This window comes from Leptonychotes weddellii, chromosome 3, assembly GCF_054177405.1.
Source record: "Leptonychotes weddellii isolate Sample4059 chromosome 3, ASM5417740v2, whole genome shotgun sequence".
Classification (NCBI taxonomy): domain Eukaryota; kingdom Metazoa; phylum Chordata; class Mammalia; order Carnivora; family Phocidae; genus Leptonychotes; species Leptonychotes weddellii.
The window spans coordinates 74,719,298-74,746,665 of NC_138371.1; the positions used below are offsets into that span (position 1 = coordinate 74,719,298).

The 27,368-nt window shown below is 35.1% G+C and overlaps 1 protein-coding gene across 6 annotated transcripts in view; it reads left to right on the forward strand.

Annotated features, from left to right (window-relative positions):
* Positions 1-27,368, forward strand: part of ORC4 (origin recognition complex subunit 4) — an 85,388-nt gene that overhangs the window by 25,095 nt on the left and 32,925 nt on the right. For 5 of the 6 annotated variants that reach the window (XM_081814484.1, XM_081814483.1, XM_031031899.2 and 2 more), the window contains exons 2-5: positions 8,233-8,306; positions 10,855-10,931; positions 11,513-11,603; positions 27,212-27,287. In XM_081814484.1, the coding sequence (XP_081670610.1) occupies positions 8,250-8,306; positions 10,855-10,931; positions 11,513-11,603; positions 27,212-27,287 (301 nt within the window). In that variant the 5' untranslated portion in view covers positions 8,233-8,249. The remainder of the gene's footprint in view (positions 1-8,232; positions 8,307-10,854; positions 10,932-11,512; positions 11,604-27,211; positions 27,288-27,368) is intronic. The other variant, XM_081814487.1, reaches the window with a different exon arrangement.

The window sequence follows — 27,368 nt, forward strand, 5'->3', positions numbered from 1 at the left end:
TTTTTTTTTTAAAGATTTTATTTATTTATTTGAGAGAGAGAGAATGAGAGACAGAGAGCACGAGAGGGAAGAGGGCAGAGGGAGAAGCAGACCCCCTGCTGAGCAGGGAGCCCGATGCGGGACTCGATCCCGGGACTCCAGGATCATGACCTGAGCCGAAGGCAGTCGCTTAACCAACTGAGCCACCCAGGCGCCCAAGGGGCACTGGCCTTTTAAATCCCATGGAAGTTATGTCTCAGGAGGAAGAGGGACTTAGAACAGTAAGAGGAAATGGAATAACAATGGCAATCTGTCTATGTTTCTCAGAGATGAGAAGCCACCATCAGCACAAATCCCTGACATTTGGGCAACAGGATCCCTTTTATCCATTCTGTCACCACAGGCAATGTGCAAGATCCTCTAGTAACAGGTTCATAGCTGCCTCCCATTGGGCTCAGTTGTGGGGGATGGGTAGCTGCTACTGAACAAAGAGCTGAAATTAACCAAAATTAATGGCAGTTTGCTTTCCAAGCCTTCCTCTGGATATTACAAACCTTAAATACACTCTAGAGTTCCAAAATGGTTATATCACATTCTGTCCTGTACAGTTGCTTTCTAGTGGAGATGGATTCCTGGTGCTTCCTACTTTCCATAATCCGTCTTCCCATAATCCCCCTAGAACATTTCTTTTTAATTATTTGTTTTGTTAGATATTGCAAGGACAGGGATTCTCTGATTTCATTTTGCTTAATGATCCTTATCCACATGACTCCTTATCGGCTTTCCAGAGTTCATATGATAAACACATATTACTTTCTAATGTTAAAAAAAAGTTTATTTTAAAAATACAGATATTAACGTAAATTGTACAGGTACACATTTGGAAAAAGACTGGATTGTCAGTCTTGAACATCTGGGATACCAACAATTTTCTTTCAGAATGCATTCTTCTGGTATGTTTATTCCTTTAAAGAAAAGCCCAGTGATGATTTTGATGGCTCTTTTTAATGTTTACAGAGTTTTGTTTTGTTTTGTTTTTTTCATGTCACTTCAGACTAACAGAACACTGCATTGGGTGTCACTAGAGGTAACAGCTGCTGCTTATATGTAAATTGTATGATCTTGGCAGGTTTTAAAAAATCTTTCTGCCCAATTTCTCCTCTTATGAAAAGCAGCCTCTATGTTCTTTAAGGCCCCTTTCTTTACTAAATCCGTGAGTTTAGCTCTTGTTTTGTACTTTTACTGTCTTTTCCACTTTTATATTCATTTATCTTATTCCCAATCAGACTTAGCTTTTGAGGATAGAGATCAACTTTAATACTCATCTTTCCCATAGTGATTTTCCCAGGGCCTTGTAATAAGTACTGATTAGCTAAATATTTGTTTATTGAGTTGATTGAGAATCCTTGTTATCAGCTTTGTGCTCCTTGGTTTTCTCATTAACTATCATACAGGGAGGCATTTATACATTTATTTTATATAAATAAATATTTACTTAATCTTTCTTTAGATTGCATTTGTCTTCTGTTTTATTTGTTATGTCATTCCCAGTAACAATTTGTGTTTAATGGGGTGAAAATATTCCTTTAAGCAGTGTCTGAAACTGAAGCCATAAACTCACTTACATGTATACACAGACACACACATATATGTGTCACCCATACACATAGACATACAGAAATTCACACATATACACATGGAAATTGGAAAATTATTCCAAATATATGTTGTATAGCTATCTTATTAATTTATTGGGCCAAATCAGTCATGAAATGTTATCACCATATAATATCACCAAAAATTTATATTAAATTTTTATACAGCTGACAAATTGAGTGCCTAAAATTTGTGGCATGGAAGGACTTACAAGTGACTTAAAACAACAGTATTATTTTGGTAAAGCAGTATGTTTTTTACTTTAAAATATTTATTAAATTCATTAAATCAGTTCAGTAATTTATTGAGCAGCTTATTCTCAGACATAGCTGGTGGTTATCCACAGCAAATATCGGGGCACCTGGGTGGCTCAGTTCAGTTAAGCGTCTGCCTTCAGCTCAGGTCATGATCCCAGGGTCCTGGGATCGAGCCCCATGTTGGGCTCCCTGTTCAGTAGGGAGCCTGCTTCTCCCTCTCCCTCTGCCCCCCAGTCATGCTTGCACGCTCTCTCTCTCTAGTGCTCTCTCTCTGAAATAACATAAAAATCTTTTTAAAATTAAATAAACAAAGCTAGTGTTATAATCTGTGCCTTTGTAAGATTTGATAATTCTAGGTTTTTTAAGGTTCTTTAAGACAGTGATATTCGAAGTCAGGTTTTATCTTATAATGCAGATGTTGTATGCTATTGCTAATAAGCAAGCTGAGAGTTATTTTGTCAATTGCTAGACTTAAAAAAATATCTTACTTTTTTGTTCAGATTAGTGGTATATATACAATGGAATATTACTCAGCCATAAAAACAAATGAGATCTTGTTATTTGCAACAACATATATAGACCTATAGGGCATTATACTAAGTGAAATCCAAGAAAGACAAATACCGAATGATTTCCCTTATATGTAGAATCTAAAAAACAAAACAAATAAACCACCACAACAACAAAAACAGAAACAGACTGAGAAATATGGAAAACAAACTGATGGTTGCCAAAAGGGAAGGGTGTGGGAGGATGGACAAAATGGGTGAAGGGGAGTAGGAGGTATAGGCTTCCAGTTATGGAATGTATATGTCACGGAGGTGAAAGGTACAGCATAGAGAATATTATATAGTCAGTGGTTTTGTAGTAGTTTTTTTTTTTTTTTAAGATTTTATTTATTTGAGACAGAGAGAATGAGAGAGAGAGAGCACGTGAGAGGGGGGAGGGTCAGAGGGAGAAGCAGGCTCCCTGCTGAGCAGGGAGCCCGATGCGGGACTCGATCCAGGGACTCCAGGATCATGACCTGAGCCGAAGGCAGTCGCTTAACCAACTGAGCCACCCAGGTGCCCATTTGTAGTAGTTTTGTATGGTGACAGATGTTAACTACACTTGTGGTGAGCAAAGCATAATGTATAGACTTACTGAATCACTATATTTTACACTTGGAACTAATGTAACATAAGGTACCAACTATAGTTCAATTAAAAAAAAAATCTGATTTGAGGGGCTGTCCCAGGAGTCTATTCATGTTGATTGTCCCTGGATATAGCTTCCAGTGAAAATAAAATATTTTGATAGTATAGCCAGGAAGCCTTGCAGTTTAGTGCCTTAGATCCGGACATTTCAGAACATCTAGAAGAAAGACCATTAATGAATAAAATTATATCCATTGTATATATATGTAAGTTTAAATATTCATTGAATGATGTGCTTTACTTGGCTGTTGTATGAATGAATATATTGGCTTGGGTAGTTTCATATTTATGCATGGGTAAAATGGCATTGTTTATTTTTAGTTATTTGGTTAAGAGTGAATGTCTCCAAATGTGAAGTTTTTTTGTTTTTTTTTTTAAGATTTATTTATTTATTTTAGAGCGTGCATGTGAACGGGGTGGGGAGGGAAGGGCAGAAGGAGAGGGGGAACGAGTTAAAGAAGCCAGCTCCCCAGTGAGCACAGAGCCCAACTGAACACAGAGCCCAGCGTGGGGCTAGATCTCATGACCCTGAGATCATGACCTGAGCTGAGATCAAGAGTCAGATGCTCAACCGGCTGAGCCACCCAGGCACCCCAAATGTGAAGTTTTGTTTTGTTTTGTTTTTTAAATAAGTAGTCATTGCCATATTTGTATTCTGAACCATTTGGTTTGGTAATATATAGAGAAAAGGTTATATAATTCGGAGTCAACTTTAACTCTCACATAAACATACACAATAAATAAAGGCAGGTAATTTACTAGGTTAAATATGTATTCACCAAGACCAATACATTGAAACATTAAGTAAATAAGAAGAAAAGGTATGGTTTTTGTTTTATTTTTTCCTACTTTAACTGCTCTTAACAGGATACCTATGACTGTCTACCTGGATTTTGGGTGCAGTCATCTCATTCTGGGCAGTGTTTAAAGCCCTTGGCCTTTGGCAAAGAAAAGTATCTTCCTTCTGTGGATATTAGCAGTCAATTTCTCTATAATATTTTCTCTACAGTTATGATAATCTCATATGTGACACTTAACTGCTCAAGAGACCAATGTCCAGGGAAGTGGGCAAACTGACACAGACCTAAGTTGCTCAGGTTTTATAAAAAGAACCATTTTGTCATTTACCAGGAACTCTGTAGGCATGTTGTATGAGACTAATCCAATTTTTTTTCCAACTCTGCATATTAGAATAATAATTTGTAGCGGAGGGGGTTTCTACCCGTAAAGATTCAGGTCTGTTGCCCTGGGATTTATTTATTTTTTTTTTAATGAGCATTAACCCATTTTGCTCATGTCTTCCTAAATACTACTTGTTCTTTGCCACTGACCACCCGCTTGGCATCACGGTAACTGACAGCCTGTCCAACAGTGCCATACCATTAGTGCTTTTCTCTTATAATTGGAACTGTGAGACTGTAATCTTCGGTTAGCACTATTATTTAGCTGGCTTTACCAGAGCAAATGTTTGTCCTCATCTGTTGAATCAAACACATCTTTTTTGTTCTTTTTGTATTAGGCGCCCTTCGTGTTGTTTGATACCAGTCTGAGATAACTATTTTCTAAAGTTGATAACTATTTTCTAAAGTATTTTTTAAGTACTAATTTTTGCTTTTGCTTAATTTTTTTTTAGTTCGGGGATTTTAATTTTTCCTAAGAAAATATTGATGAATCAAAAACTATTTGTAAAAACATTGTCTTTTATGCTGTTAAAACATATATGTCAAAACAATTTAATCTTGCAGGAAAGAAGGTTTTTTGGTTTTGTTTTGTTTTTGATCAGGGGATGACATATAAATATACAACATCCAGGCAAGTGTTTCTATATTTCACTCTTTTGTTTACAGAATTTTTTAAAAATTTTTTTTGAAGATTTTATCAGAGCGAGAGACACAAGCAGGGAGAGCAGCAGAGGGAGAGGGAGAAGCAGGCTCCCCGCTGAGCAGGGAGCCCCATGTGGGGCTCCAACCCCAGACCCAGGATCATGACCTGAGCCGAAGGCAAATGCTTAACCAACTGAGTCAACCAGATGCCCCTGTTTAAAGTTTATGTGAATATCCTCTGAAGGCTCTCTGAATCATCAGATGATAGGACAAAACCTTTATTACTTTTCAATAACTGGAGGAAAGAAAAACTTTTCTGACTTTTTTATTCCACTTGTGGCTTATGCTCTGTGAACTGTTTTTCTATTAGGGAGCCTTCTAGCTTATTTTATTTACCATGATGAAAGTCTCTTGGCTTCCTGTTGTCTTTCCTATTTCAAATTCTCCTGTTTTGATGATCCTTAGATACTGTTTACCTCAGTATGATCCCTAGATACTGTTTACTTTTAGGCTTAATTTGGTTTGAAGAGATGCCATCTATACCCATGGATTTCTTTATCTTCTGTGGTATCTTATCAGTTTTATCAGGTTTGATGTGGAATGAAAAGAAATCCTCAATTTTCGCAGTAACTCCTGAAGTATGGTTCTGGGACTGGCAATAGGAGCATCATCTGGGAACTTATCAGAAATGCAAATTCTCAAGTGCTACCCTAAGCCTACTAAATCAGAAACTCTGGGTATGCTGCCCAGCAGTCATCATCTCTTCCAGGTGTTGAATGGCTTCTTACCATTAGTGATTTGAGGTCTTTGAGATCCATGTGACTGTAGATTGATCCACCCATCATTTCTTTTTACTACCAGTATTCAAAACTGTATTTTTTTATATTGAGAAAAACTCAGTGAATGTATACCATTGAAGTATTCTCTCATAATTCTGAAGTACTTTAGTTGAACTTGCACTTGATATTTATTGCATTGTCAAAGAAGTACTGTCAAAGAAATAGTTTAGAACAAGATTCTGTGCTTTTGCTTCCCTCCCTTCCTCATCCTCCTCTTGGTTCTTCTCTCCAATGTAATGTGATAATTTAGAAAGGGTACTGTATTACTGTACATGGGATTTGACAGCATTGCATATCAGGTAAACCATTTAATTTAACCCCCCCAATTCCCTGTGAATTAGATAATAGTTTTTTCTCAAATTTTGCAGAGAAGAAAATTGGGGCTTAGGAAAGTTAATTTGTGAAGGTGACACCACAGAACAACCCAAATCTAGGCCTTGCTAGTAACAAAGCTCTTAAGGACATAGTATTACCATTAATCGCATTTCTCTAGTTGTGCTTTTCCTTACTCTTTAAGAATTTGCATTTATCTTAAATTTGATATACAAATATTTTTTTTTCTGGACTTCTCACGGTTCTGATTTGAATAATGTATTTTTTTAAATTTTGTCACTTGTGACTTTCTAAGAAACACTAAAAATTTCTAGAAAAAATTCGGTGTCTTCACCTTCACTTCCTTTGCTTTTACTTTTTTCTGGTTTAATTTTAAAGATGAAAACCTTTTCATATATTCAGTAGAAGATTTAGAGTCTATATTGCCAGATTTTTAGACATGCTAAAATGCATCTAGTAACTTCAAGTTTGAAATAAGTAGGAAGACTATTCCAATCATGGCAAAATTGTTAGAAGAAGTGAAAGTGTAGATATTGACTAGTAATTTTAATCTTCATTTGAAATATTCCTCTTAAACCCCAAGTCTTAATTGAAGGCAGCAAGTAAAAGATAAATAGACCACCTTAATTCCGGAAAGGAGAATATATTACTAATCGTTTTTTTAATGTGGTCCTAGCAAGCTGTCAGTCGATTATAAAAAGATACAAATGCTTGATGCTCTTTGTCTAGCAGTAATTGACTTTTTGTGAGTTCAGATGTTGATTTATAGACCTTTTTCACAGTTAGGAGTATTTTAAGCCACAGTGAAGATATCTTTTCGTGTTGATAAAAGGATTTCCCCGCCACATACAGTTCTTATTTAAGAGAAGAAATAATAAAATAAGTAGAATAAAGTAAAAATTGTTAATGTAAAGATTCTCAAAGTGCCTTGCATAGACATTAGGCTGCTAGAAGGTGCCCTAGGGCAGCTGAGAAGACCGCTTTTCTCTTAAGAAAAAATATTCTTAAGGGATAAGACAATTGAGTACTCTGTTCTTGAGTTTCCAGTTTGGGATCTAGGAGCCAGAAGCTCTTTGGACAGTCCCTGGCTACATGGCTTATACATAGGGGGAGACAGATTTGCTTGCTATCAGTCTGTCAAAGCCTTGCCCAGATTATCCTGTTAGCATTTCCAGAGAAGAATAAAACAGCATTCCAAGGGTTGGCGTCTAATTGTCAGTATGTAAAATTAATAAATATGAGTTAATGAGTTATTAAGTGAGTTAAATACAAAGCGCTTGTAACAGTTCCTGGTATATAAGCAAACACTGCTTAAGTTCTTATTACCAGACTAGTAAAAGATTGCTATTGGAAAACAGTGCTAAGAAAATTAGATCTTTTAGCCAAAGGTATTTATCTGTGACTGTGTTGCCCTGAGGAAGAATTTTTAAAAAGTTCTCTTTTTTTTATTAGTATATATATATATTTTCCATTCGCATTATCACTGCCAATTTTATTTTGGATATTGTGCTAAAATGCTTGGAATTTTAAAACATGCTGTTTTGGGATACTGGCAGTTAAGTGGACAATCTTTTTAACTATAATTTAATTATGGATGAAGAGAAATAAAGGCAATTATCGATGTTCACAGAAGAGGCATTTTACCTACCCTCTAATGATTATGTATGTATGATGAGTAGAGCAAGAAAGCGAAGGCATTCTGGAAGGTGATGATCCTGTGGGATGGATGGGGGAGGGAAACATTCTGTATAAAGGAATCATATAGATTAAAAAAGAAAAAAAGGTAAGGAAGGTAATGCGAACAGTAGATTCAAGGGAAAGGTACGAGTTAGTTGTAAGAACCATATACCGTGTGGTATGAGAATTCGAATAAGCCTGTACTTAGACAAAGAACTGTTGAGATTTTTTTCAGTTTATTGAAAAATAATTGACATACATTAATGTGTATGAGTTGAAGGTATACCGACGGTTTGGTTTACATATATTAAGAAATGAAACACGAGATTCAGCTGAGAGTTTTTAAAGTTTGAGAAATTGGGACATTTTCATGTTTTAAAACTTGTGTTTATTTTGATTCTGTAATAGTAAATTCTTAAAGAATCTCTTCAAGCCAGTAATGTTTTGTATTCATGCTTTTTTTGTTTTTAAGGATTTCAGTTTGTTAAAATGAGCAGTCGTAAATCAAAGAGTAACAACTTAATACATGCAGAGTACCTGTCACAGGTTAGTATATATTTTCATTAACCTCGAAGTCTGTTATCATGCAAAGCTGATCAGAGAAATAGTAATCTTCTTAATTTGAATTCTCCCCTTAACACTTATGAAGAATCACCCTTTCCATTCTCAAGGAGAGACTGTCTTACACTACTTTCATCCTTTGTAAGTCTTTAGATAGTTGGAATCCTAACTTTACTCCTGTCTTCCCAAATGTGTCCTAATTTCAGTTTAATTAAGAATTCTGTACTTCATTTGTTAAATTTATTGCTATTTTATTTCTTGTGACGCTGTTATAAATGGAATTGTTTTCTTAATTTTTTTATTTGTTCATTGCATGTGTATCTAAATGCAATTGATTTTTATATGTAATCTTGTATCCTGCAGCCTTGCCACACTTACTAGTTCTAATAGTTTTTAGTTTATTCTTTAGTTTTTTAATAAGATAATGCCATCTACAAATACAGTTTAACTTCCTTTTCATTCTGGTTGACTTTATTTTTTTATTGTCTAATTTCCCTGGCTAGAATTTTCAGTACAATATTGAGTAAACAACAACAAAAACAGACATTCTTGTTTTGTTTTTGATTTTGAGGAAATACATTCAGTCTTTCACCATTGATGTGATGTTAGCTATAGGTTTTTATAGATGCCCTTTATCGGGTTGAGGATGTTGTCCTTTTTTCCTAGTATATTGAGTGTTTTTATCATAAACATTTAATATTATCTTAAGTACATATTGTATTCCAAGTGTTGAGCATATATCTATGTGTTTGTCTCTTAAGAAATATAGTAGGGAATAGGTATAATAACTCTGTCCTGGCATTTCTGTTTATCTGACTTGACCAGAACTATAGTTTTTTCTAATCAAAACTATATGTTATTGGCATCCCTCATGTAAGACCTTAACTTTTTTTTGGAAGGAAGATGTTTAACTCTGTTTTATGAAAAATTTTTAGCTGAAGTATAATTTACATATCCTAGTAAAGTGCACAAATCTTCCACTTACAGCTTTATTTCTATACACGTGTACACCTGTTTAACCTTCATCTCAGATCACTTTGAGATTTTTGAACCTTTCACTGTTCACTACAGCTTCACTTCACTTTATCCCTTAGATTTTATACATAGTTGTTGCCTCTCATTAGACTTTAATGAAATTTGGAAAAGCAAAGGACTGAGGTTTATCTTTTGATTTCTAATGATCTTATCTAGGTAGAGGAATATACAATATGATTAGTATTATGATTATATATGCTCATTTAAGTGTTTTATAGGTATCAGCTATTACCTATACAATACTTATATTACAGACAAGACTGCCTTATTTAATCTTGAGAACAGGCCTGCCAGAAAACTATTATTGATCCATTTTATAGACTAAAAAAATTAAGATTTAGAAAAGTGTAACTTTAAAATCCACATAATTGGCTCTTTTGGCATCACTCCTCTTATTCTTTCCCCTTCTTATATAATGATAATTAGAATTATTTTATTACCACTGAGTAATTTGCTTTGCTTAGCCTCTGGTACATATAAACAGAACTCAGATTTTATCTTTTGGTACATGAAGAATCAGTCCCATGCTGTCAGTCTGAGAGAAGCAAATAATCTTGGAAGCTTCTTGTTTCTGATGATGGAACCAAATGTGAAATAGCCTCCTAAGGTTTTTGTCTTTGAAAGATTTCTGTATTAGCAGCAGATGCAGCAAAGGAATACTTTAGTGGTCTGTCTTTTTAAAGAATGTGCTGGATTATCTGACATAATTTTTCACAACTCAGTCTAAGCCCTTTATTCTAAGGCAAACTGAAAATTTAGGTCCTCACAAGAATTTTTTTTCTTCATTCATTCTAGTGATTCCTCATTTTATAGGTATAGATAAATCTAATTTCTTCCGTGTAATTGAGCATTTCCTTATATGCTGAATTACTACTTTTTTAAGTGTGTCATTTCTTTCCAGTTTATTTGCACTGTTTCTTTAGGCATGGATCATGCTCTTTTAGTAGTAGCATGCTCTGCTTCTAATAGGTCCTATAGGTCCAGTAACTATATGGACTTTTAAACTTCCTTTATTTTCTCAGAATCCTGACTTTTATGACTGGTGCAAATGGATAGGGCTTGGGTTAAGCCAGTTCAGATTTGTTTGGTCTCTAAAGATTGAGGTGTGGTTCATAAGCATTATTAGGTGAGATTACATTATTAGATTCTCTCCTTTTTTCCTTGGCTGATACGTTACATACAAAGTGAAGTATTCATTTATTCACAAGCAATAAAACAGCCCTCAAATTGCTGATGTGGCTAAAGTAAGTAATTCTTTCTCTTGTTGAACCTCACAAGTAAATTCTCATCCTTCCTCTGGGACTTGAGATAGGTGAAAAGAACCGTTAATTTTACAACTCATGGAAATGGTACCGGAACTCTTGAAGACAAGTTCTTTGGGGAGGGTTGAATAGATTCATTAATACCTAATTCTGACTGCTGTAAATGTATATTCTCATTCATTTTTTATTTTGTGTGTAACATTTTCATTTATATTTATTCACTTTGTTTTTATAAGGTACAAAGAATTTTACGGGAAAAATTTTGTCATCAGAGCCCACATAGTAACTTATTTGGAGTACAAGTACAATACAAGTAAGTTTAGCTATCCCTTTGTCTGCTATAAACCTACTTAAAGATGCCCTTAGGTTTTGCAAAAATTATCTTACACAGATTTTATCTTGAATAAGGCTGACAGATACTTTTGTAGAGATAAAAAAATTCTTCTTTTATAGAAACACTGAATATTATAAAGCAAGAGCAGATATAAATATTTCCATAATGAGTAAGCTCCTTACCTTTCAATCTTGTGTTGCTTCTGTCATCTGGTATTATGGAGAGAATTCTGAGCTTTTTGCACCTAAATACTCGACAGCCAGTTGTGGAGTGAAAGCTCCCAATTGCCACTGTCGTCCCTTGTCCCATACCATCAGAAAGCCAAGATATTTCAAACTTACTTGGTTTCCTCTTGAGGTTTCCAGAGAATCCATATTGACCTACCCTCTCTTCTGTGTTTTTCTTTGTAGGACTATATAGAGCATAAGTCCAGTGCCCAGAGAGAGAGAAAAAGGGAATGCTTATTTTCTGTGCATATTCAAATTCAACTTTTAAATAGTATTACCTAGCAAATTATTCCAGCTTCCTTTTTAAATTTGGGCTTATTTATGTCATTTCAGACACTTAATTGAGCTGCTGAAAAGAACTGCTATCCATGGAGAAAGTAACTCTGTCCTCATTATTGGACCCCGAGGATCAGGAAAGACCATGGTAAAACTATTGATTTCTGGTATTTTCTTGTTTGTGTAGGCATGTGATGATTCTTATAGACAGTACTGAAAATATTTTTTATTATTTTCATTATCTTATTTCCTTTTTTTTTTTTTTCCTTTAAATCATAGACACGCAAAGACATGCAAAGCCTTAAAAATTAGGGTGGTATATTTGCGTTGAGCATATTGTTTTTACCTTATTTTTCTCCACAGTAACAAATTCTCAGTTGATACTTTTTCCATCATGGCCTTTTGTCTGTGAAGAATTTGTGATTGCCAGTAGAAAAAACAAATTAGCATTTATTGAGCATGTTCCTTGTGCCTTTTATCTATGTTCTATACCTTATCTTATACTTTTTATCTGTGTTATCATTTATTCTTTACACCAACCCTGCAAGGTAGGCATTGTTTCTGTTTATAAATTAGGTAACTGTCATAACATGCATTCTTTTTTCCCCTATTGTTTATTGTTTAACCCTACCTCAAGTAATTTTTTTCATATGTACAGTCACGTCTTCTAGAATTCTTTTCTACTTTCCGTCTTTATCTTATTTGCTTAGTTACCTCAAGAAGATTCTCTTGCTTTTTCCCCTCGTTTTTTCTTTTCACATTCTTTATTCAATATATGAGACAAATTATGACTGTTACATTGACTATATTACTATTAAGTTTCAGTACTTGGGCTGTATGAAAGCTCTTTTCTGCTATATTCCATGCAGTGAATTTAGATTTCTCAGTAACATGCTTTTTTTATTATGTATAGAAGTAAAATTATGTATTAAGTAAAGTTATATGAATTAGAAGTAAGATTGTTTTTAAAGCAATAAATGTTGACTGTATATTAGGTAAGGTGAGGAAATAAGGACTTTACAGTTTTACTGTAATCACCCATTTCCCGTGGGGATATAAATCTAGGTAATTTCTTTTCTTTTTTAATCTTTGAAGAATTTTTCACATTTATTATAATATTTACAATAATTTTTTAGTCTTGACTATAATTTGATTCAGTCCTATGCTCAGTCATTTTATACAACCATTATTTCTTTATTCTTGAGTTCTTCAGTATGATTTTCCTTTGTGTTTGACTTCAGTACTGTTTGGGTGGTTTTGACAGGAGACCCATGTGACTGGTATGCCTTTGAGCTATTAGAATATTTAAAATTTTTAACAATAATATTAGCAATAGAAACACTGTGCAAAGGATATGCACAGAAAGGTCACAGAAAATTAAATACAAATTTGTCTTAAACTTATAAACTTATTTAATTTTACTTATAATTAAGTAAATTAACTAAAAATATTAGCAATTTTTTCTACCAGGTTGACAAACCTATAAAATTGATAACACTAATGTTGTGAACTTACAGGGAAATAGACAAGTGTTCCTGCTGGTAGTATAAATTGACATAACTAGAATAATAGACAGCATCTGAGCACATTACAAAGTCATATGCCCTTTGACTCCAACAATATTTCTAGGAATTTATGCTTGTGAAATGATGTATATACAGTTACTCATTGCAACACCATTTGTTAATAGTAAAAGATGAAAAACAACATAAATGTCCATCAACAGAGTACTGGTTAATAAATGCTAGTACGTCCATCCATATAATAGATTATTATGCATCAGTGAAAAGAAGCATTTGTCTGTAGTCCAGAAAAAAAGGGAAGAGAAAAAAAAAAAAACATTTTTATTGGTTTGTACAGGCATGCTTTGTTTTGCTTTGCTTTGTTGCACTTTGCAGATAATTGCATTTTTTACAAATTAGAGGTGTTTGGCAACCCTTTATTGAGCAAGTATGCAGGCACTGTTTTTCCAACAGCATTTGCTTGTATTATCTCTTTGTCACATTTTGGTAATTCTCACAATATTTCAAACATTTTCATTATTATATTTGTCATGTTGATCTGTGATCAGTGATCTTTGATGTTACTATTATAATTGTTTTGGGGTGCCAGGAGCCATGCCTGTATAAGATGGCAAACTTAATGGATAAATGTGTTGGTTCTGACTGCTCCACTCACTGTCAACTCTCCCATCTCTCTCCCTCTCCTTGGGCCTACGTATTCCCTGAGTCACAACAATACTGACATTAGACCAGTTAATAACACTATAATGGCCTCTACGTGTTCAAGTAAAAGGGAGAGTCATACATCTCTCACTTTAAATCAAAAGCTAGAAATGATTGAGTTTAGTGAGGAAGTCATGTCAAAAGCCAAGATAGGCTGAAAGCTAGGCCTCTTACACCAAATAGCCAAGCTGTGAATGTAAAGGAAAAGTTTTTGAAGGAAATTAAAAGTGCTACTCCAGTGAACCCACCAAAGATAAGAAAGTGAAACAACCTTATTGCTGATATGGAGAAAGTTTCAGTGGCTTACACATTCCCTTACACCAAAGCCTAATCCAGAGGAAGGCCCTAACTCTGTTCAATTCTGTGAAGACTGAGAGAGATGAGGAAGCTACAGAAGAAAAGTTTGAGCTAGCAGTAGTTGGTTCATGAGGTTTAAGGAAAGTAACCAATTCCAAAACATAAAATTGCAAGGTAAAGCAGCAAGTGGTAATGTAGGAAAAGGGAATGTGATGAATCAAGGACACACACTCTTTTTAGAGTTCCTACTCAGAGGTGATACAGAGCACATCTCCTCACAGTTAACTGGCCAAAGTGTCATGTGGTCGCATCTCATTTCAAGAGAGTAAAGAAGTACATTCCGCCTAGGTGACTAGAAGGGAAGTTAACAGAAGTATTTGGTGAATATCACTGATGACCACGACAGCTTGTTTTGAGTTTGTGTGTGTGTGTGATTTTTCCCTGTCTAGATACTTAACAGAATTTCTTTATCTTAGCAGTATGAAAATTTCAGACCAATATCTAAGCTTCAGTCATAAAAGCTGATACTCTGTAAACTCCCTTAATATGAATTTAGGTCTTTTTTCAGTACAGGACAATTTTTTTTTCAGTCTTCATTGTTTTATTATATTTGGAAAATACATCATCATACAAATGTTTGAAAAACACTTTTAGATACTAGTACTTTAATTCTTCAAGAAGCTCATAGTGATACTCTGAGAAAATGAGATCTAAGGAGTCAGTACATTAGACCTATTATTCCATCCTAAACTATGCTTCTTGAAACAAAGTGGCATTACAACAGGGAAGTTGAATCTCAGTGATGTTTACATCGAAGTGTCAGGCCTAAAAATATAACTTGAGCAGCTAATGCCTGAATTTATTCTGAACTTGGAAGTTTGTCCCTAAAAGCATGGAGAAGTTTCAGAAAAAAAGGAAATAGAGTTAGTAAACACTTATAAAGATGTTGAAATATAAATTAAAACTATACTCCATTTCATTAGTAAATTGGCTAAAATAGGTCTATTTTTTACCAGGAAAATTAAGCATAAAAGAGAGTTCCCCTATTATAACCACCTCCCCATGCACATACATACAACTTCCCCTATTATTAACATCTTCCCTTAGTATGGTACGTTTGTTGAATTTGATGAACCAATATTAATATGTTATTATTAACTTAAGTCCCATAGTTTTCATTAAGGTTCACTCTTTGTAATGAACAATTCTGTGGATTTTAATAAATCCATACTGTCACGTATCCACCATTACAGTGTCGTACAAAATAATTCCACCACCCTAAAAATCCCCTGTGCATTACCTACTCATCCTTCCATCCCCAACCCTTGGCAATCCCTAATCTTTTTATTGCCCTCCATAGTTTTGCCTTCTCCAGAATGTCACATAGTTGGAATCATAAAATATATAGCCTTTTCAGATTCACTTCTTCCACTTAACAATATGAGTTTAAGATTCCTCCATGTCATTTCATGGCTTGACAGTCCATTTCTTTTATTTGCTTTATAATATTATATTGTTTGAATGTGCCACTATTTATCCATTCACCTATTAAAGGAAATCTTGGTTGGCTCCAATTTTTGGCAGTTCTGAATAAAGCTATTATAAACACTTGTATATGTAGACAGAGTCTTCAATTTTATTGGGTAAATACTTAGGAACACCAATGGCTGGATTATATGCTAAGACCATGGTTAGCTTCCTAAGAAGCTACTAAACTGTCTTCCAAAGTAACTGTACCATTTTGCTTTTTTTCACCAGCGGTGAATAAGAGTTTCTGTTGTTATGCATCCTCATTAGCATTTGGTATTGTCAGTGTTTTTAATTTTAGCTATTCTAGTAGATAGGTAGTGGTATCTCAATGCTGTTTTTATTTGCAATCCTCTAATTATGTATGATGTTAAGTATCTTTTCATATGCTTATTTTTCATCTATCTTCGGCAAGGTATTTTATGACCATTTTTGAACTGGGTTGATTGGTTTCTTATTGATATGTTTTAAGAGTTATTTGTATATTTTGGATATGTGTTTTGCAAGTACTTTCTCCAAATCTGTGGTTTATCTTTTAATTCTATTATTAGGTGGCGCCTGGGTGGCTCAGTTGGTTAAGCATCTGCCTTCGGCTCAGGTCATGATCCCAGAGTCCTGGGATCGAGCCCCATGTCGGGCTCCCTGCTCAGCGGGAAGCCTGTTTCTCCCTCTCCCACTCCCCCTGCTTGTGTTTCCTCTCTCACTGTCAAATAAATAAACAAAATCTTTAAAAAAAAAAAAAAAATTCTATTATTAGTTTCCTTGGCAAGCAGTTTTTTCATTTATTTTTAAGATTTTATTTATTTGAGAGAGAGAGCACACAAAAGCAGGGGGGAGGGGCCGAGGGAGAGGGAAAAACAGACTCCCCACTGAGCAGGAAGCCCTACGCAGGGCTCAGTCCCAGAACCCTGAGATCATGACCTGAGCCAAACACAGATGGTTATTGAATTGAGCCACCCAGGCACCCCCAGTTTTTTCATTTTAAAAAAAGTTCAATTTATCAGCTGTTTCTTTCATGAATTGTGACTTTGGTGTTATATCTAAACTTCATCACCGGGACACCTGGATGGCTCAGTTGGTTAACCGTCTGCCTTCGGCTCAGGTCATGATCCCAGGTTCCTGGGATCGAGTCTCTCATCGGGCTCCTTGCTCAGCAGGGAGCCTGCTTCTCCCTCTGCCACCACTTCCCCTACTTGTGCTCTCTCTCTTGCTCTCTTGCCCTCTCTGACAATTAAATAAAATCTTTAAAAATAAATAAATAAATAGACTTCATCACCAAACCCAAGATCTTCTAGGTTTTCTCCTATGTTTCCTTCTAGAAGTTTTATAGTTCTTAGTGTTTTACATTTGGTTTGGTGATTCATTTTGAGTTAATTTCTTTGAAACCTGTAAGGTCTGTATCTAGATTCTTTTTCTTTCTTTTGGCATATAAATGTTTAAATTGTTTCAGCATTTGTTGATAAGGCTATCTTTTCCTCATTGAATTACCTTTGCTTCTTTTTCAAAGGTCAGTTAATTGTATTTGTGTCAGTCTATTTCTACCTGTCTTAATTACTGTAGCTTTAAAATAAGCCTTAAAGTTGGACAGTGTGTTTTCTAACTTTGTGTGTTTCTTCAATATTATTTTGGCTATTCTGGGTACTTTGCCTTTTTATATTATATTAACTTTACAATTAATATTAATTTCCAACTAGGAATTTTAGAGTTCAGTTGTAGTTTCAACTATAGATCACATTAGAAAAATTGGTGTCTTAACTATATTGAATTTTCACATTTATGAACATGGAATATCTTTCCATTTATCTTTCTTGGGTCTTTCATTGAGTTTTGTGGTTTTCCTTATATAAGTCTTACATATAGGGCGCCTGGGTGGCTCAGTTGGTTGAGTGACTGCCTTCAGCTCAGGTCATGATCCTGGAGTCCCAGGATCAAGTCCCACATCGGGCTCCCTGCTCAGCAGGGAGTCTGCTTCTCCCTCTGACCCTCCCCCCTCTCATGTGCTCTCTCTCTCATTCTGTCTCTCAAATAAATAAAATCTTAAAAAAAAAAACCTTTAAAAAAAATAAGTCTTACATATATTTCATTAGGTTTATACCTAAGTTTTTAAATATTTTTGATGCTAATGCGAATAGTATTATATTTTTAATTTCAGATTCCAAGTGTTCATTGCTGATATAGCGGAAAGCAAATGACCTTTGTGTGTTATCTTGTATCCTGCAGTCTTGCTAGAATTGATCATTGGTTCCAAAAATTTGTCAGTTCTTGGGGATTTTCTACAGACAATTATGTCATCTGCAAATAGAAGAAAGTTTTATTTCTTCCATTCCTGTTTCTTTTTATACCTTTCATTTCCTTCTCTTGTCTTACTGCATTTGTTATTCACAAGCTATGTTTAAGCATTGATCATGAAATTAACTGATATTATACAAACCCTCTTAATATGAATTTAGGTCTGTTTTCTCTAAAGAATAATTTTATTTTGAGTATTTCCTCTCTTTCATTTCTTCTTGTCCTTTCTTAGGATTAAAGTATCCTGTTATTAAGCCTTTATTCTCATTTCTCTGTCTTATTTCTCCATGTTTCTTTCTTTTCTTCCTCTCCCTCAGCATTCTGCCATATCATCAGTGTGATTTTCTTCACCATTTGTTCTATCTTTTCCTTCTTCTAATGTGATATACTGCATTTTAGTTTCTAACAATCCTTCCTTCTTGTCTTCCTCCTTGTCATGCACTTTCTTAGTCTGTTGTTTTGTGTTTATCTAAGTCTGGCTTAAATGGCTCATAGTATTTATTTTCTAAAATACACATTTTCAGTAGTAATTAATCTTTTTCATCAGCTTACTGTTTCCTTTCTTTCAGGTTACATCCTATGTCAGTTTTTCTGTTTCTTCAGGACTTAAGATGATAGCCATTAACAGAGTATTTATCAGTTAATAAAACAGATAGATTGTTCTTGGTATGCTGACAGTATGCTGCACTCCAATATTGGGAGGTCAAAGAGCTGAGGAGCACTATTTACTTTGGTCACTTTTGTAATTTGTTGTGTGTGGAGTATCTTGAGACATAAAATAGATTGTTTTAGACAAGAACTCTCATGTAAATTTTAATATAAGAAATAAGATTACAATATATTTATAACACTACCTTGTACAAGCTATTTGAAGTACAAAAATTTGGAATCCACAGTTAATTGATAAAGGTAACAGTGTGGCTTATTGTATTTCAGACATTTTATTAAAAAAAATAGATGCAGTTCCAAATGACAGATTGTACCCTGGAAATTACTCTTCTATATAGAAATTATTGTAGACAAAGAAACAAGTATTTGGAAATAGTAAGAGTAGATAAACATAAAAATCCCTGATTGCTGGCAAATCTAAATAAACTATGCCAGTATGTTTATAAAATTGTTAGTTACAAAAACTGTGGAAATGGAGTAGCGATATTGGTTGTCTTGCTTGGTGTAACATCAAATAACCAACTAAATTTTTTTACTATATAATGTAATTTAAAATATTTGGAAAGATACTGTGTTTGTGAAAAATACTGAAATTATATAATTGATTACCTAGGTAGTTACACAAGGAGTAAGTTTTAGCAATATCCACATTGGAACTAAAATTATTTGGAGACATATATGCTAATACATTTAAGTTATCATTTCAGACCATACAAACACATCATGAAAAAGTTGTGAGCTCATCTAGGCAAATCATAATAACTTGTTTGAAATAAAGTCAATGGAAAGAGTGCTATAAACTTGCCTTTGGCTCGGGTCATGATCCCAGGGTCCTGGGTTCAAGCCCCACATGGGGCTCCTTGCTCAGCAGGGAGCCTGCTTCTCCCTCTCCCTCTGCCACTCACCTTGCTTATGCTCTCTCGCTCTCTCATATCCATAAGTAAATGGGTAAAATCTTAAAAAAAAAAAAAAATAGTGGTGAGAATGGACATCCTTATCTTTTTCCTCACTTTAGGGAAAAGGCTCTCAGTTTTTCCCCCATTGAGGATGGTGTTAGCTGTTGGTTTTTCATATATGGCTTTTTTTATATTCAGGTATATTCCCTCTAAACCTACTTTGTTGAGAGTTTTTATATTGAATGGATGTTGTACTTTGTCAAATGCTTTTCCTGCATCTACTGACATGATCATATAGTTCTTATCCTTTCTCTTACTATGTGTTGTATCACGTTGATTGATTTGCAAATATTGAACCACCCTTGCAACCCAGGAATAAATCCCACTTGATCATGGTGAATTTTTTTTTTTTTTAATGTATTTTTGGGTTCGGTTTGCTAGTATTTTGTTGAGGATTTTTGCATCTAGGTTCATCAGAAATCTTGGCCTGTAGTTCTTTTTCTGTGGTGTCCTTATCTGGTTTTGGTATCAGGGTAATGCTGCCCTCATAGAATGAATTTGAAGTTTTCTTTCTTTTCTATTTTTTTTTAATACTTTGAGAAGCATAGGTATTAACTGTTCTTTAAATGTTTGGTAGAATTTGCCCAAGAAGCCATCTGGCCCTGGACTTTTGTTTCTTGGGAGTTTTTTTTTTTTAAAGATTTTATTTATTTATTTGCGAGAGAGAGAATGAGAGACAGAGAGCACAAGAGGGAGGAGGGTCAGAGGGAGAAGCAGACTCCCCGCTGAGCAGGGAGCCCGATGCGGGACTTGATCCCGGGACTCAAGGATCATGACCTGAGCCGAAGGCAGTTGCTTAACTGACTGAGCCACCCAGGCGCCCCTCTTGGGAGTTTTTTGATTACTGATTCAGTTTTCTTGCTGGCAGTCGGACTTTTCTAATTTTCTATTTCTTCCTTTTTCAGTTTTGGTAGGTTATATGTTTCTAGGAATTTATCCATATTTTCTAGGTTTTCCAGTGTTGACATATAGTTTTTTGTAATATTCTTCTATAATTGCTTGTAGTTTTTGGTGTTTGTTATTTCTCCTCTCTCATTTGTGATTTTTGTTTATTTGGGTCTTTTCTATGTTTTTCTTGAAAGTCTGGCTAGAGGTGTATCAGTTTTATTGATTTTTTTTTCCCCCCCAAAGAACCAGCTCCCAGTGTCATTGATCTGTTCTATTGGGGTGTTTTTTTGTTTGTTTGTTTGTTTGTTTCTATTGCATTTATTTCTGCTCTAATCTTTATTATTTCCTTACTTCTGCTGGTTTTAGGGTTTTTTGTTCTTTTTCTAATTCCATTAGGTATAAGCTTATGTTTACTTGAGATTTTTCTTGCTTCTTGAGGTAGGCCTGTATTGCTATAGGCCCTCTTAAAACCGCTTTTACTGCATCCCAAAGGTTTTTAAACTCTTGTGTGTTTCATACTCATTTGTTTCCATGTACTTTTTTCTGTCTTCTTTGATTTCCTGGTAGACCCACTCATTGTTTAGTAGCATGTTATTTAACCTCCATGTATTTGTGGTTTTTTGAGATTTTTCCTTGTGGTTGACTTCTAGTTTCATAGCGTTGTCGTCATAAAAGTTGCATGGTATGACTTTGATTTTTTTTTTAAATTTGTTGAGGTTTGTTTTATGGCCTAATATGTGATCTACTCTAGAGAATGTTCCATGTGCACTTGAGAAGAATGTGTATTCTGTTGTTTTAGGATGGAATGTTCTGACTTAAATCCTTCTGGTCCAGTGTGTTATTCAAAGCCATTGTGTCCTTGTTGGTTTTCTGTTTAGATGATTTGTCCATTGATGTAAGTGGGGTATTAAAGTCCGCTACTATTATATTATTATTGATTATTTCCTTTATATTTCTTAACTATTCTATGTATTGGCGTGCTCCCATGTGGGTGTATAAATATTTATTATTGTTATAACTTGCTGGATTGTCCCCTTTATTATTATATAGTGTCCTTCTTAGTCTCTTGTTACAACCTTTGTTTTAAAGTTTATTTTTTCTAATAAAAGTATTGCTACACTGGCTTTCTTTTGACATCTATTTGCATCATAAATGTTTCTCCACCCCCTCACTTTCAATCTGCAGGGATCTTTAGGTCTAAAGTGTAAGCTGCTCTTGTAAGCAGCATATGGATGGGTCTTGTTTTTCTGTCCATCTGTTACCCTACGTCTTTTGATTGGAGCATTTAGTCCATTTGCATTTGGAGTAGTTATTGATAGATATGTATTTAGTCCTATTTTATTACTTACTTTGTGCTTGTTTCTGAAGATTTTCTCTTATCCTTTCTTATCTTTCTCTCTTTCATGGTTTGCTGGTTTTCTTTAGTGATAGATTTGGATTTGTTTCTCTTTATTCTTTGCGTATTTATTAGTGGTTTTGATTTGTGGTTACCATTACATTTGTGTATAACATCTTCTGCATATAGCAGTCTATATTAAGTTGATGGTTGTTCAAGTTTGAACCCATTCTTTATTCCTCTCCTCCCTGCATTTTAGGTTTATGGTGTCATATTTTACATCCTTTTACTTTGTGAATCCCTTGACTGATTTTTTACAGGAATATTCATTTTACTGGGTTTGTGATCCCTACCTTTGTCCTGTCACTTTTGGTCTCTTCTTTCCACTCAGAGACCTCTCTGATATCTCCTGCAGGGCTCGTTTAGTGGTCATGAGCTCCTTTAGTTTTTATTTGGGAAACTCTTTATTTCTTCTTCTATTGTGAATGATAGCCCTGCTGGAAAGAGTACTTTTGGCTGCATATTTTTCCCATTCAGCACTTTGCATATAACATGACACTCCTTTCTGGCTTGGAAAGTTTCTGCTGAAAAATTCACTGATGGCTTTATGGTATTTCCTTTGTGTGTAACTGTCTTTTTGTTTGTTTGTCGTGCTGCTTTTAATATTTTTTCTTTATCATATTTTCCCATTTTAATTGTATGTGTCTTGGTGTGGATCTACTTTTGTTGATTTTTGTTGGGGTTTCTTTGTGCATCCTGGATCTGGATATTTATTTCCTTCTCCTAATTTGGGAACTTTTCAGCTGTTTTTTGAAATAAATTCTTTGCCCCCTTTCCTCTACTCTTTTTCTGGTACTCCTATAATATGAATTTACTATGTTGCATGGGGACGCTGAAGTTCCCTAAGTATATTCTCATTTTGTATAATTCTTTTTTCTCTCTTTTGTTCAGTCTGATTATTTCCCATTACTTTGTCCATTAGGCTGTTAGTTTGGGCTGTTAGTTTGTTCCTCTGCTTCTTCCAGCCTGCTGTTCATTCCATCAAGCATGTTTCTCATTTCATTTATTGAGCCCTTTATTTCTGCTATGTTATTCCTTATCTCTGTGTTAATGGTCTCATTGATGTGCTCCACTCTTTTCTCAAGTCCAGTGATTATACATGTAATCATTGCTTTAAATTCTCCATCACATATGTTACTTATATCTGTTTCATTTCGATCTCTGGCCATGGCCTTGTCCTGTTCTTTCATTTGGGACAGATTCCTCTGTCTTCTCATCTTGTCTAAGTCTCTGTATCTGTTTCTGTGTGTTAGGAAAGTCAACTACATCTCATGTTTTTGAGGGCAGTGGCTTTTATAAAAATTATTTATTTAAATTCAATTTAACTTAACATATACTGTATTATTAGTTTCAGAGGTAGAATTAAGTAATTCATCAGTTGTATACAGCACCCAGTGCTCATTACTTCAAGTGCCCTTCTTAATGCCCATCATGCAGTTACCCCATCCCCCCACCCACTTACCCTCAGTTCGTTCCCTATATTAAGAGTCTCTTGTGGTTTGCTTCCCTGTTTTTTCTCTTATTTTATTTTCCCTTCGCTTTCCCTATGTTCATCTATTTAGTTTCTTAAATTCCACATATGAATGAACTCGTATTTGTCTTTGTCTGACTGGCTTATTTCACATAGCATAATATCCTCCAATTCCATCCACGTCATTGGAAATGGCAAGATTTCATTCTTTTTGATGGCTGAATAATATTCTGTTGTCTATATATACTACATCTTCTTTATCCATTCATCTGTCATTGGACATTTGGGCTCTTCCCATGCTTTGGCAACTGTAGAAATTGCTGCTATAAACAGGGTACATGTACCCTTCGAATCAATATGTTTGTGTCCTTTGGATAAATACCTAGTAGTGCAGTTGCTGGGTTGTAGGGTAGCTCTCTTTTTAACTTTTTGAGGAACCTCCGTACTGTTTCCCAGAGTGGCTGTACCAGTTTGCATTCCCACCAACAGTGTAAGAGGGTTCCCCTTTCTGCACATCGTTGCCAATATCTGTTTCTGTTGTTTCCTGAGTTGTTAATTTTAACCATTCTGACTGGTGTGAGGTGGTATCTCCTTGTGGTTTTGATTTGTATTTCCCTGATGGGGGGCAGTGGTTTTATGAATAAGAGATTCTATAGTGCCTTGCAGTGTAGTGTCTCCTCTTCCCCAGGGCCTGGCACCTCCGGGAGTGTCTCCAGTTTGTGCTACATGTGCTCTGCTATTGTGTTGTCCTGGCTGCTTTATCCTTCATTGCAGTCATCTACTACAGATGCTCTTTGCCTCTTGTGGGCAGTGTTTGGGCCCTGACCTGAATGTGGTGCATTTTAACTAGATGTGGTGTGGTGTGCTTGTGAAATGATACCTTTCACCACCACCACCTGAACCAAGTGTGGGGAGACATCATATTGGCAGGGGGTTTGAGCCAGTATTGTGAGGGAGGGGGCCCATGTGCTGGGACTGAGGAATGAGTGACTGGAAAAGGCAATTCCACCACAGCACAGGGCATGGGGCAGGGCTTGGTATAAGCAAGTTTGGTAGCAAGTGTGGGTGCGAGGCTGTTTTCTGTGGGCAGCTTTATTTATACTGATGAGCATTAGAGCTAAATGGTACCTGCCAGTTCATTTTTTCCCCAGAGGTCTCTCTCTGTGAATACCCTCTCTCTGGGACACTCTTGGAGATGAGCAACTAACCTCCCCACTGTGTGTCCCACGCACTTTTCAGATTGCTGTATGTCCACAGACTGTTTACCCTGCCTTCTCTCCAAGTGCATCCCCAGTGTCCTTCAAGCTCTCCCAGAACCACGCATACTGACCTCTACAACTCCAGGCTTTAAGCCTCCTTGGTTGCAAGAACGCAAGAAATTGAGGCCCTCTAGCTTTCCAGACCAATCCTATGAGGATTCATTTCCTGTGTACTCCCCTGTACTTTAGTCTCTCTTTCCCACTTCTCTGGGACTGTGACTTCCTCCCCACTGCATTGGCTATGATCCATTTCTCTCCCAAGCTAAGACACTCTGCACTTCCTACTGTCTTTGATGTGTCCTCTGTCCTCTTCTCTACCCTTAATTGTGGAGCTTTTTCTGCCATTCTTCAGGTTGATTTCTGGGTTATTTAGGATGATTTAATAGGTATCTATTTGCATTGTGGGAGCAGGTGAACCTAGGATCCTCCTACTCTGCTGCCATCTTCCTTCCTTATTATAAGTCTCTATATGTGTATGTAAAATGAAGGTATTATTTCCCCCATTTCATTATGCGAATAATTTAAAACAGTTTTCAACAATTTACCAAACATAAAATACTTTAAAACATATAGTCAGAGCCAGGGAAATAGAAATATTATTTAAGTAAGATACCAGTTGGTGGGAGGAAGAACATTGCAGATTACTAAGAAGCTATTGCAAAGGCCACATTTTGAGATACCACATTTGTATCATCTGGGAACAAAGTCTTGTGATAGATTCATACTTGCTTAAAGGCCAAGAAGTACCACTTCATTTTTGGACAGTTCTCTGTAAAGAATGTCACTTCTTAGTTGGGCTTTATTTCATAGTATGACAATTGATATTTTGAGATTTCCCTTTTTAAGAGGACTTAGATTACCTATGATCTGAGGTAGAATTCCATTTTTTTAGGCTTATTTATTTTGAGAGAGAGCGCACATGCACGTGAGAGCACGCATCAGGGGAGGGGCAGAGGCAGAGGGAGAGAGAATCTTAAGCAGGCTCTGTGCTCAGCAAGAAGCCAGACGCAGGGCTGGATCTCACCACCCTGAGATCATGACATGAGCTGAAATCTAGAGTAAGATGCTTAACCAGCTGAACCACCCAGGTGCCCCAAAATTCCATTTGTTTTAAAAACAATACAGATATACTGGAATAGTTAGTATGTTTGATACCCTATTGTGAAACATAGTAATTTAAAATACTTGCTTCTTCCTGTTTCACAAAGATGTTGCAATGACAAATGGAAATATGATATTGCAAATACAAATAGTATTTTGTTTTTCAAAATGGTTTACCAGTTGTTCTAGTGCCTTTTTTGAATATCTTTTTTGTCCTTACTAAATTTTGATGCCATCTTTCCTAATTTTTTTTTTTTTTTGTATACACAGTCTATTTTGAGGGACCATTTATTTTCTAATGATAGGAGTGGTTTTAGTATTTGTAGTCCTTTATCATTGTTCTTCCTTTTAAAATCTTTTTGACTTTTCTTAGTTCTACTCATTTTTAAGTTTTTAAAAATGTGTGTGCAATATTAATGTGAAGAGATGTATATTATATTGCAATATAATTGTAATAAGATGTCACAAGTCAAAAAATAGAGAATAGGAAGTATTTGGCATGGGAATCTGTAGTTACAAAAATCTGAAACTTTATAATTCAACAGTTTAAGGTGGTGTAACACCTTGTTCAGTGTATTTTTAGTAGTAATTATATTATTATTAGTAATTTTTTTTCATTGCAAGCTCTGCATTTCTTTAATAAGGTCTTTCTCTATATACAGTAGCCCCCCCTCAGCCATGGGACAAACATTCCAAGACCTCAGTGAATGCCTAAAACCATGGATAGTACCAAAACCTATATGTACTGTTTTTTCCATTCATATATACCTATGGTAAAGTTTAATGTACAAATTAGGCACAGTAAGAGATTAAAAATAATAACTAATAATAAAATAGAACAGTTATAACAAATATAATAAAAGTTATGTGAGTGTGGTGTCTCTGTCTCTCAAAATGTTATATTTTACTATATTCACCCTTCTTGTGATGATGTGAAATGATAAGATGCCTACATGATGAGATGAAGTTAGGTGAATGATGTAGGCATTATTATGTAACATTAGGCTACTATCAACCTTCTGCCCATAATGTCAAAAGGAGGATTCATCTGCTTCCACACCACGGGTAATTGAAACTGCGGATAAGGAGTGGCTATTATACCTAGCAACTCATAGAGGAAACATCTCTTTTTCAACTTAACCCTTGGTATTTCTTACTTTTTCAATTTTTTATTTCATGATGACATACAGAGTAGTTAACAGTATTTCATAGAAATTGGTATATTGACTGGTGTAGACTTTTCACAATCATTTAACCTTGTTGTAGTACATGTTTTTCAATAGCTTTTAAGTGATTTCAAAAATATTTAATAGAATAAATGTTAGAGATAAATAATGAACTGACTCAGACATTGAAGCTTTTAAGTGGCTATAGTTTTATGTGACTTATAGAGAAATTTGTCTTTGAAAACTTGAGGGTTGTTTCTAAACATTTATTAGTTTGGGAAAATGATTGAGAGAGCATGACATCAGTCCTGGCTTTGGCATCTTGAGTCTGACATTAGATGTTCTACTTAAACCTTCCTGTTATCTGTGAATAATGTGCAAATTTATTTGTTAGTTTAAAATGGCAATCTTTTTATTATATTCTGTTCACATTATTCATAGTTTAAAAAAGAATATGGGCTTATATTTTTATCTATTATTAAATATTCCATAAACTTTTTAACACCATTTAGTTAATAAACCATGCTTTGAAAGAACTAATGGAAGTAGAAGAAGTGAGTGAAAATGTATTACAAGTTCACCTAAATGGTAAGTATGTCATCATTTTGCCATTGGAAATGATATAAGCCATAGAAGCTTTTTAAAATATAAAGTTTAATTTACTGGTAT